The sequence below is a fragment of the Dendrobates tinctorius genome, unplaced genomic scaffold, assembly GCF_039654945.1.
Source record: "Dendrobates tinctorius isolate UK_male_01 unplaced genomic scaffold, ASM3965494v1 ptg000224l, whole genome shotgun sequence".
NCBI classification, from domain to species: Eukaryota; Metazoa; Chordata; class Amphibia; order Anura; family Dendrobatidae; genus Dendrobates; species Dendrobates tinctorius.
This window is the reverse complement of record NW_027361891.1, coordinates 4,032,044-4,044,982: the sequence shown is the minus strand read 5'-3', so window position 1 is coordinate 4,044,982 and position 12,939 is coordinate 4,032,044. Positions and strand designations below refer to the sequence as shown.

The following is a 12,939-nucleotide window of genomic DNA, read 5'->3' as shown; positions in this document are numbered from 1 at the left end:
TTTAGATAATTTTTTGTTGATAGTTTTATGAGTCTTTTCCAGGCATCCATTTGGACATTTAATATTAGGTAAAATTGGACTTGCAATGAAACATGAAAACTAGGGTGATTCTGTGGCGGTGATATGCTTACATATATTTTTATATATATACTGGAATGTTTATACCCATAAAATACATTTTTGTTTCACGTATTTAAATGTGTTTAACATTTCTTACATCTTCTTGACTATTTCAGATTGTAAATACACATGCCACTCTCATTGCCAAGGACAGGTGCAATTAAATTGTGAGCCGAATGGAAAATTAATGGAATGTTTACCTGCGTACGACACATTGGACCACTCCAATAACAATGATAAGGTAATCATTTTATTTTATAAAAAGCTGTACATGTATTACCAAGCATAATCTTTTTTATTTTCCCAAAAGTTGCTGGTTTGTGATGCTCATGCCTTTCTCTCCTTTGTTTGCTTGTATATACATGTATGCAGACCATCCAAACAATTAGAGTACACACACACACATATATATATATATACACAGTATGTATATATATATATATATATATATATATATATACCATTGATGAGAAAATGGAGGTGCCCTCAGTGACTAATCCATTGTTATATTACATTACAATTTGAATGTGTTACGTGTGACTAACAGCTGTTCTATTACATCTGCATAGCAATTTTGCTATTTATATCTGACAACTTACTGTATATACTCATGTATAAGTCGACCCGAGTATAAGCCGAGGCACATAATTTTGCCACAAAAAACTGGGAAAACATATTGACTTGAGTTTAAGCATTGTCCCCGCATCCCCATCCTGGTATGCATGGCTCTTCATCCCCATCCTTGTATGCATGGCTCCTCATCCCTGTCCTGGTCTGCATGGCTCCTTTTCCCCATCCTTGTATACATGGCTCCTCATCCTTGTCCTGGTATGCATGGCTCCTTATGCCCTTCCTTGTATGCATGGCTCCTCATCCTTGTCCTGGTATGCATGGCTCCTTATCCCCATCTTTGTATACATGGCTCCTTATCCCCATCCTTATCTGCATGGCTCCTCATCCCTATCCATGTATGCATGGCCACCATGAGAAAAGTATAAAAAAACTCTTACCTTCCCTGCGCGCCCTTGCAGCATCATTTCTTCCAGCTTCCAGCATCTCCTGCAGCCGAGCGATCATGTGTCACCGCTCTTTAAGATAATGAATATTCATCTCTCTCCACTCAGCGGGGACATGTGATCGCCCAGCCGCAGGAGCTGCTGGAAGCTGGAAAACAAGATGCTGCGAGGGCGCACGGGGAAGGTAAGTAGGAGGTTTTTTTTGTTTTTTTTTCACAGCTGCTGGATGCCGGCAGCTGCGGCTGTGACTGTGTGAGCTATAATGCATATAAATGCATGTTCAGTGCAGTGCCAGTGCAGTGAATATTCATTTCTCTTTAACAGCGGGCACAGTTACAGACGCAGCCGCCGGCTCCTGCCTCCTGTGACCCGTTGCTCCGACGTTCTACCTCCCCCCTCCGGCTTCTGGGACAGTGACTCCATGTGTAAGCCGAGGGGGCTGTATACGGTAACTGAAATATATATATATATATATATATATATATATATATATATATATATAATAAAAAAGTAAAGCAATTGTAAAAACAAAATATTAATGGTTTACTTTTTTTAAAAAATATATGTAATATTTATGATATAAAATATGAAAAATGATCAAAAACATTTTGATATTTCAACTCTTAAAGGGAACCAGTCAGCAGGATTGTGCTCAGTAAACTACAGACACTGTCAGGTTGGCGAGTGATAGATGCTACTTCGCATGCACCGTTTTAATGAAGTTATTTATTTTTTTTACCCAGCAATATTATATGCATAATGCGATACATGCTACTGCACAGGCGCTGCCGGCACCATTTTGCTGAATGTAATTTTTTTTTTATAATTTCATAATATTATATGCATTATGTAAAATAGGGGGCAGGCCACTGAGCGTTCAGTAACTGGCCATAAGCCAGAAGGATGCATATCTAAGAAGAGCACCACATGAAGACCCCCACAGGCTTCCCTGAAGCACAAGAATCTCATTAACCCCTTAACCCCTGGAACTTTTTCAGTTTTGCTTTTTTGTTTTTCGCTCCCCTTCTTTCCAGAGCCATAACTTTTTTTTATTTTTCCGTCAATATGGCCATGTGAGGGCTTTTTTTTTGCGGGATGAGTTGTACTTTTGAATTACATTAGCTTTACCATGTCGTGCACTAGAAAACGGGAAAAAAAATTCCAAGTGCGATGAAATTGCAAAAAAAAGTGCAATTCCACACTTGTTTTATGTTTGACTTTTTTGCTAGGTTAACTAAATTCTAAAACTGACCTGCTATTATGATTCTCCAGGTCATTACAAGTTCATAGACACCAAACATGTCTAGATTCTTTTTTATCTAGGTAGTGAAACAAAATTCCAAACTTGGCTAAAAAAAAAAAAAATTGCGCAATTTTCCGATACCCGTAGAGTTACCATTTTTTGTGATCTCGGGTCGGATGAGGGCTTAATTTTTGCGTGCCAAGCTGACATTTTTAATGATACCCCATTGTGCAGATACATTCTTTTGATCGCCTGTTATTGCATTTTAATGCTATGTCATGGCGACCAAAAAAACGTAATTCTGGCGTTTTGACTTTTTTTCTCGCTACGCCATTCAGCGATCAGGTTAATCCTTTTTTTTTATTGATAGATCAGACTATTCTGATCGCGGCAATACCAAATATGTGTATGTGTGATTTTATTTTCATTGTTTTATTTTGAATGCGGCGAAAGGGGGTGATTTGAACTTTTATATTTTTTTATATTTTTAAATATATTTTTTTTTTACTTTTGGCATGTCTCCATAGGAGACTAGAAGCTGCCTTAGCCCGATCGACTCTGCTACATAGATGCGATGGTCAGATTGCTTCTATATAGTAGAATTGCTGAGTTGCTATGAGTGCTGTCCACTGGGTAGCGCTCACAGCATTCTGGCACTGACAACCATACAAGTCTCCAGGAGACCTTGGGTTGTGATGCCAACACACCGGTGACCCGCGATCACGTGACGCGGGTCACCGGTGTGCGTATTTCCGGCATGATTGCTGGAAGCACCATTTAAATGCCGCTGTCAGCGTTTGACAGTGGCATTTAACTAGTTAGTAGCCGCGGGTGGGTCGTGATTCCACCCACGGCTATTGCTGGCACATGTCAGCTGTTGAAAACAGCTGACGTGTCCTGGGAAAGATGTGGGCTCCGGCGGTGAGGGAGGAAGTCCGACATTGGCATAAATATACGCCCGATGTAGGAAAGAGGTTAACTGAAAATAAAGATTAAACAACCACAAGACAGATTTCATCACCCAAGGTATCATTTAAACAGTATAACGGCGCCAACCTGACACAGTCTTTAGGTTACTCAGCACAATCCTGCTGACAGGTTCCCTTTAAACACTAGTGGGAGCGATTTCTGACATTTGACATTAAAACTTAGTGCGCTGCTATCTCGCTTTACGACCAGGGCCAGTTTTAGACAAAGTGGGGCCCTGGGCAAAAGTTTAAAGTGGGGCCCCAAATGGTCACATATTGCACCATCACACAGAAACGTTTCTGTTATATTTACAAGCACTAAGTTCAGGCCGGTAAACAAGCGCAATCGACAATATTGAAGTCGTTCGACGCTTGTTTCCCAGCCTCCTTAGGGCAGGTGCACACGGTTGTGATGGTGTGATATGTTATGTGGGTATCATTTTGTGTCGATCTATATTTTACGGATTTCCATAGTGCTCTCTTGTTGCCCTGTATCATTCCGTGTATTCCCATATTGTCTAGAGTCTCAATTACCTTCCAAAAGTCTGATAATTGAATTAGCTCACTTACTGTCTGCAGCCTGACTATCTATGCCTCTTGATGAACCCCCTGTAGTGCCTTAATCCCCAAGTCAACTTTGTCAGGTCTGGGAGGCCTGAAAACCGCCCTAACCTGTCTGACTACCGCTGGACATAAGGAGGGGGCTGGGGAGGACAGGAACTGTTCAAGTCAGACCCTGTGTGGTGATGATCGTGTGAGGACAACACGTCAGAGAGAAGGGGAAGCATATGGACCCATTTTATCCTCTGTCTACTTTATTATTGGACTCTCATCCCCTTGGACATTCATCCTGTTACTGAACTGCATTTGTGTTCTAGACTATTGTATCCTCAGTGTGGTGGATTGTTTATGGACCTTTTAGTTTTGCCTATAATAAAGGTCTTGCGATTGTTCACACTTCCCTCGCTCTGTTGATTGTGTTGTATCAGAGAAGGACCCCTTGACACACACGTTCAGTAATTTGCACATGTCCGCTGCGTCCAAAGCATTGCCGGCTACTGAACGGTCTGGAGAGACGCGCCACTTGTCCGTTTCTGCGGGTGAGCCGTGGGCATCTGTGCACGCATAGTGGACATGGGATTTCTTGAAACACTACAGTGTGTAGAATGCACACTACACTGCGTGCAGAATTATTAGGCAAATGAGTATTTTGATCACATCATCTTTTTTATACATGTTGTCCTACTCCAAGCTGTATAGGCTTGAAAGCCAACTGCCAATTATGTAAATCAGGTGATTGGCATCTCTGTAATGAGGATGGGTGTGGTCTAATGACATAAAAACCCTAAATAAGGTGTGCTTAATTATTAGGCAACTTCCTTTCCTTTGGCAAAATGGGTCAGAAGAGAGATTTGACGGACTCTGAAAAGTCAAAAATTGTGCGATGTCTTGCAGAGGGATGCAGCAATCTTGAAATTGCCAAACTTTTGAAGCGTGATCACTAAACAATCAAGCGTTTCATGGCAAATATCCAACAGGGTCGCAAGAAGCGTGTTGATAAAAAAAAGGCGTAAAATAACTGCCTATGAATTGAGGAAAATCCAGCGTGAAGCTGCCAAGATGCCATTTGCCACCAGTTTTGCCATATTTCAGAGCTGCAACGTTACTGAAGTATTAAAAAGCTCAAGGTGTGCCATACTCAGGGACATGGCCAAGGTAAGGAAGGCTGAAAAACGACCACCTTTCAACAAGAAACATAAGATAAAATGTCAAGATTGGGCCAAGCAATATCTTAAGACTGATTTTTCTAAGGTTTTATGGACTGATGAAATGAGAGCGACTCTTGATTGGCCAGATGGATGGGCCCGAGGCTGGATCAGTAAAGGGCAGAGGGCTCCACTCTGACTCAGTCACCAGCAAGGTGGAGGTGGGGTACTGGCATGGGCTGGTATCATCAAATATGAACCTGGTGGACCTTTTCGGGTTGAGGATGGAATGAAGCTCAACTCCCAGACCTACTGGCAGTTTCTGGAAGACACCTTCTTCAAGCAGTGGTACAGGAAGAAGTCGGAATCGTTCAAGAAAAACATGATTTTCATGCAGGACAATGCTCCATCACATGCATCCAAATACTCCACAGCGTGGCTGGCCAGTAAAGGTCTAAATGAAGAAAAAATAATGACATGGCCCCCTTGTTCACCTGATCTGAACCCCATAGAGAACCTGTGGTCCCTCATAAAATGTGAGATCTACAGGGAGAGAAATCAGTACACCTCTCCGAACAGTGTCTGGGAGGCTGTGGTGGCTGCTGCACACAATGTTGATCATAAACAGATCAAGCAACTGACAGAATCTATGGATGGAAGGCTTTTGAGTGTCATCGTAAGGAAAGGTGGCTATATTGGTCACTGATTTTTTGTTGTTTTGTTTTTGAATGTCAGAAATGTTTATTTCTAAATTTTGTGTTGCTCTATTGGTTTACCTGGTAAAAATAAACAAGTGAGATGGGTATATATTTGGTTTTTATTAAGTTGCCTAATAAATCTGCACAGTAATCATTACCTGCACAAACAGATATCCTCCTAAGATAGCCAAATCTAAAAAAAAAACCCACTCCCAACTTCCAAAAATATTAAGCTTTGATATATATGAGTCTTTTCGGTTGATTGAGAACATAGTTGTTATTCAATAATAAAAAGAATCCTCTCAAATACAACTTGCCTAATAATTCTGCACACGGTGTACAGTATAGTGCAGTCTACACACACACCCACTATAGTATAGTGCAGTCCACACACACAATACTTTACCTCTCCTCTTCATTCCCCTGCTGCTGTAGCTTGTGCAGAGCGTCTCAGCGTCTCATAAGCTCTCCTGTTAGCACACGCTGAGTCACAGGCAGAGGGGAAGTGATGGGAGAGGGAGCGTCACATGATGCTCTCTCCTCTATCACCGCTGCTTTCAACTGTATCGGCATCTAAGTTGCCGATATGTTGAATGCGGGGGGGTGCCTTTGGGGTTGGGTGGCGCCAGGCCCCTCTTACTCAGGGACCCCATAGTGGCATCTTGGTGTGCCACTATTAGAAGCAGGTGCCCTAGGCAGCTTCCTTGTCTGCTTGCCCCCAACGCCGGCTTGCCCCTGTTTATGACTGCAGTAAATGTAGGCTGGATTGACAAAAGGAAGGGGAGAATAAAGTTTAGGATCACACTGCAGCGCCATTTTGTTGGTGACTGCAATGTGATACTGACATGAACAGTGTCACTCCATTATGTTTGGATTTGTTCTTATGGCGTTTATTGTATGGTAAAAATGACCAGGTATCACGTTTCTCTGAACCTGTATGATTATGGCAATACTAAACTTGTATAGGTTGGTTTTTTTTATTGTAATGTTGAAAACAAATTCAGTAGTTTGTTCTAAAAAAACAATGGTGTGTCTCCATGTTCAGAAACCTGTTGTCGTTTTATTTTTTTGTTGATGGAGATATGTGAGGGATGTTTTGTTTGCTTATTATTTCATTTTCTTAGGGAGGTGAAGTGACCAAAAACAAATTCTGGAATTTTGATTATTTTTCAGTTTATGGCATTTCCTGTAAGGTAATGTAGGAGGAGTGATTAGAATGCAATTGAGTGTAATTTGCACTACCTTGATGAGGCATTAGAGAGAGGGTGGTGTTATTTGCACCCCCATCCCTGGTTCTGGTCATTGCTCACTGGCAATTACAATGATCAGAGTGGAGCTATCATATCATTGCTAGCTGCAGCACTCTGATCATAGTAATTATTGGTTGGTGATCTGTGACATCAGGATCGGGAACATCGCCACAGCCCAAGTGCCCAGACGTAATGAGCGCTCACTAGTTAATACCATGACATGAGCTGCAGCTGTGAACGATTTGACTGCTCTGCTCTGATCACGGTATGTGGCACTGATGGAGGGAAAGTGTAGCCCAGTGCACAGCCTTTGAGCTACAATAAAATGGCGCAGGGATACACCTACAGCTGTGAGCGGGGCATACCAGTATAGGAGATAGGGTTTGACACCGACCACAATCCCCCATGGCCTGTGTCTGCTGCATTTATTTTATGTAAGTGCCGCACTCTGACACTTGCACATCAGAAAATAAAATTGGCAACCCCCAGTGGGCAAAGTGGTAAATAATAATAAAAAAATAAATATTAAAAAAGCTCATTATAAACAGTTATAAATGAACATTTTTACATAAATACAAAACAGAAAAATAATTGTGAGACATTTCCTTTAATCATTTATTAATCACTCAGTGTCTGAAATCACGTCATGCCTGGAAAGGGCTATCATAGATGATCCGTGCATTACCGATTTCTGGTAAATCAGTAGTGGAAAAGAGAATTACTCTTGTTTTATCTGAGAGACCTAGGAAATATCAGCAGAGAAGACAAAGAACACATCAACATATGATTAGTGATTCCTCTTTCAGAACGATCAATAGCCACAGAAATAAACAGGTAATTGCTTTCAGGACATCACAGAATTTCCATTAGCCATGGTTGGCTTCCTTTCCTATAAGCTTAGTAGCATAATAATTACAGAAGTAATTAAGAAAGCCAAGTTGTGCGTTGTCTGCACTATAGCTTCTATTCTGCTGAAAAAAGCAAGAAGGTTTTTCTGCCATGAAATCTATCAAATGATAAGTCCATGGTTTAATGTTAAACCCATGTATATTAACTGTTTTGTCCTATTTAAAATAATATATCATGATATAGCTCAGCAGATGCCCTGTTATTTGGGTTGTTGGTCATTGTCATGAACAATCACATGATATCAGATAAACTATGGCTAGAAACAGCGACGTATACCATAGCTGCCAAATGGGATCTCTGTCAGCTGTCTTCTACCTGCTGCATTCCCAGCACCTTTTCTGATTCATAGATGTGCACAATGTCATCGTAGCAGATGATCAGACTGTAGAGGAAGTTAGTGGACAATATTCCGCGTTGCCGTCAGAATGGAGACATACAGTATATCCCAGTATGGTACAGTAAGGTGGTGGTTTATTTCAACGCGCTTCGAAGTATATAACTTCTTCTTCAGGAAAACCCACAGGCATGAAGAGACAGCAGTAGTATCACTTAGCGTCTTTTTCGGACTATAAGACGCACCTAGGTTTTAAAGGAGGAAATTAGGAAAAAAATGGAAACAAAAAATGTGGTCAATTTTGTACTTAATATACCCTATCCTGGTTTATATGGCCCCTCATTCCCATCCTGATACACATGGCCCCCTCATCCCTACCCTGGTATGCATGGCCCTCTCATCCCTATCCTGGTATGCACTCATCCCTATCCTGGTATGCATGGATCCCTCATCCCTATCCTGGCAGGAATGATCGCCCTCATCCCTATACTAGTATGCATGGCCCCATCCCTATCCTGGTAAGATTGGCCCCATGCCGGTCCTGGCATGCATGGCTGGCAGCGGTCACGTGTGCCGCTACTTAGAGGAAAAAAGTGCGCCTAATAGTCCAAAAAATATGGTAAATAGGTTAACACTTTGAATGTGGGCGCCAAAAAACTGAACCACATGACTACATGTCAGGGTTCAGGACATGTGGTACCGGACTCAACCCTGACATGAAGTCATGTGGTTCAGTTTTTTGGCGCCCACATTCAAAGCGTTAACCTATTTAAGTGATACTCGTGCTGTCTTGTCATGCTTGTGGTTTTTCCTGAAGAAGAAGTTATATACTTCGAAACGCGTTGAAATAAACCACCACCTTACTGTACCATACTGGGATCTACGTATGTCTCCATTCTGATGGCAGCGAGGAATATTGTCCACTAACTTCTTCTACAGTCTGATGTTTGTTGGTCGCTTGCTGACCTGTGGATCCGCTGCTGCTTATTTTCTATATTATTTGCATCTTTAACAGATTGAACAGGGGAGTATAATCTGACTGCTAAATTAACTGTGTTTCTCGGATAAGACCCTACTTGCGCTGATCTCTCCTACAGTTTCTGGATTATCGTAGCAGATGGCATACTATTCAGAAATGCAAATAAGGGAGGACTTGTAAAATCCATACCTGAGATTAGATTTCTTGTGGAAAAAAAAAATCTTCATTTCACCTGCGCAAATCCCTATGTAAAATTCACATTTCCTACTGGTGTGTATATCCATAGACTCTCACACTGAGGCCACATTCCCACGTTCAGTATTTGGTCAGTATTTTACCTCAGTGTTTGTAAGCCAAAACCAGGAGATAGACCAATCAGAGGAAAAGTATAGAAACACGTCACCACTTCTGTACTTATCACCCACTCCTGGTTTTGGCTTACAGATACTGAGGTAAAATACTGACCAAATACTGAATGTGTGAATGTGGCCTAGACCTATAAACTCTTTGGCCAATTATTGCTAACGATCTTTCGAACGAACACTCATTTAATTGGTCAATGTAAACAGGCTGCCAGTCACCCAACAAATGAGCAAACCGCTTATTTATCAGGTAAAATGATTTTTAAGCTTGTGTATAAGTCATCTTTCTTAGCAGCAGATCTTGTTGTGTGTGCTGCTGAGGACAATAATATTCTATATGCACAGAATGATGTATACAGAGCATCTTGTTTGTATTGGAAGTACAGTTATCATGTCTAAACATTTTATCAAACATTTAGGCGATCAGTGGACATTTTAACAATTGCAGGACATGCATTGTAAACTCGCCCTTAGGCTGGAGTCAAACTAGACATAAAATATCGGTCCGTTTTTCACGGACGAGAATCGCACAAATGTTTCATGAACAGTCATCCGTATGTCATCCGTGTGCAGTGCGAGGATACGATTTCCTCGCATCTAAGCATCCATGTGACGTCTGTACGGTGAGATTTTCTCGCCGGCTTGCAAACTGGACATATAATGGGTCCATAGCCTCAAATATTCATGAAAACATACAGTCATATGTAAAAGTTTGGGCACCCCTATTAATGTTAACCTTTTTTCTTTATAACAATTTTGGTTTTTGCAACAGGTATTTCAGTTTCATATATCTAATAACTGATGGACTCAGTTATATTTCTGGATTCAAATGAGGTTTATTGTACTAACAGAAAATGTGCAATCTGCATTTAAACAAAATTTAACCGGTGCAAAAGTATGGGCACTCTTATCATTTTCTTGATTTGAACACTCCTAACTACTTTTTACTGACTTCCTGAAGCACTAAATTGGTTTTGTAACCTCATTGAGCTTTGAACTTCATAGGCAGGTGTATCAAATCATGAGAAAAGGTATTTAAAGTGGCCACTTGCAAGTAGTTCTCCTATTTGATTCTCCTATGAAGAGTGGCATCATGGGCTCCTCAAAACAACTCTCAAATGATCTGAAAACAAAGATTATTCGACATAGCTTTTCAGGGGAAGGATACAAAAAGTTGTCTCAGAGATTTAACCTGTCAGTTTCCACTGTGAGGAACATAGTAAGGAAATGGAAGAACACAGGTACAGTTCTTGTTAAGCCCAGAAGTGGCAGGCCAAGAAAAATATCAGAAAGGCAGAGAAGAAGAATGGTGAGAACAGTCAAGGACAATCCACAGACCACCTCTAAAGACCTGCAGCATCATCTTGCTGCAGATGGTGTCACTGTGCATCGGTCAACAATACAGCGCATGCATAACGCCTTTTTGTATGACCAAACAACTCAATCTTTGTTTCATCAGTCCACAGGACCTTCTTCCAAAATGTAGCTGGCTTGTCCAAATGTGCTTTTGCATACCTCAGGCGACTCTGTTTGTGGCGTGCTTGCAGAAACGGCTTCTTTCACATCACTCTCCCATACAGCTTCTCCTTGTGCAAAGTGCGCTGTATTGTTGACCGATGCACAGTGACACCATCTGCAGCAAGATGATGCTGCAGGTCTTTGGAGGTGGTCTGTGGATTGTCCTTGACTGTTCTCACCATTCTTCTTCTCTGCCTTTCTGATATTTTTCTTGGCCTGCCACTTCTGGGCTTAACAAGAACTGTACCTGTGTTCTTCCATTTCCTTACTATGTTCCTCACAGTGGAAACTGACAGGTTAAATCTCTGAGACAACTTTTTGTATCCTTCCCCTGAAAAGCTATGTTGAATAATCTTTGTTTTCAGCTCATTTGAGAGTTGTTTTGAGGAGCCCATGATGCCACTCTTCATAGGAGAATCAAATAGGAGAACTACTTGCAAGTGGCCACTTTAAATACCTTTTCTCATGATTTGATACACCTGGCTATAAAGTTCAAAGCTCAATGAGGTTACAAAACCAATTTAGTGCTTCAGGAAGTCAGTAAAAAGTAGTTAGGAGTGTTCAAATCAAGAAAATGATAAGGGTGCCCATACTTTTGCACCGGTCAAATTTTGTTTAAATGCAGATTGCACATTTTCTGTTAGTGCAATAAACCTCATTTGAATCCAGAAATATAACTGAGTCCATCAGTTATTAGATATATGAAACTGAAATAGCTGTTGCAAAAACCAAAATTGTTATAAAGAAAAAAGGTTAACATTAATAGGGGTGCCCAAACTTTTACATATGACTGTATATACAGTATATACAGTTGTGGCCAAAAGTATTGACACCCCTGCAATTCTGTCAGATAATACTCAGTTTCTTCCTGAAAATGATTGCAAACATAAATTCTTTGGTATTATTATCTTCATTTAATTTGTCTTAAATGCAAAAAGACTAAAAGAATTGTCCTAAAGCCAAATTGGATATAATTCCACACCAAACATAAAAAAGAGGGTGGACAAAAGTATTGGCACTGTTCGAAAAATCATGTGATGCTTCTCTAATTTGTGTAATTAACAGCACCTGTAACTTACCTGTGGCATCTAACAGGTGTTGGCAATAACTAAATCACACTTGCAGCCAGTTGACATGGATTAAAGTTGACTCAACCTCTGTCCTGTGTCCTTGTGTGTACCACATTGAGCATGGAGAAATGAAAGAAGACCAAAGAACTGTCTGAGGACTTGAGAAACCAAATTGTGAGGAAGCATGAGCAATCTCAAGGCTACAAGTCCATCTCCAAAGACCTGAATGTTCCTGTGTCTACCGTGCGCAGTGTCATCAAGAAGTTTAAAGCCCATGGCACTGTGGCTAACCTCCCTAGATGTGGACGGAAAAGAAAAATTGACAAGAGATTTCAACGCAAGATTGTGCGGATGTTGGATAAAAAACCTCGACTAACATCCAAACAAGTTCAAGCTGCCCTGCAGTCCGAGGGTACAACAGTGTCAACCCGTACTATCCGTCGGCGTCTGAAAGAAAAGGGACTGTATGGTAGGAGACCCAGGAAGACCCCACTTCTTACCCCTAGACATAAAAAAGCCAGGCTGGAGTTTGCCAAAACTTACCTGAAAAAGCCTAAAACGTTTTGGAAGAATGTTCTCTGGTCAGATGAGACAAAAGTAGAGCTTTTTGGGCAAAGGCATCAACATAGAGTTTACAGGAGAAAAAAAGAGGCATTCAAAGAAAAGAACACGGTCCCTACAGTCAAACATGGTGGAGGTTCCCTGATGTTTTGGGGTTGCTTTGCTGCCTCTGGCACTGGACTGCTTGACTGTGTGCATGGCATTA

At 41.1% G+C, this 12,939-nt stretch overlaps 1 protein-coding gene across 2 annotated transcripts in view; it reads left to right on the top strand.

Annotated features, from left to right (window-relative positions):
* Window positions 1-12,939, top strand: part of RASSF3 (Ras association domain family member 3) — a 272,610-nt gene that overhangs the window by 114,085 nt on the left and 145,586 nt on the right. For both annotated transcript variants that reach the window (XM_073555455.1, XM_073555456.1), the window contains exon 2: window positions 237-361. In XM_073555455.1, coding sequence (XP_073411556.1) covers window positions 237-361 — 125 coding nt within the window. The remainder of the gene's footprint in view (window positions 1-236; window positions 362-12,939) is intronic.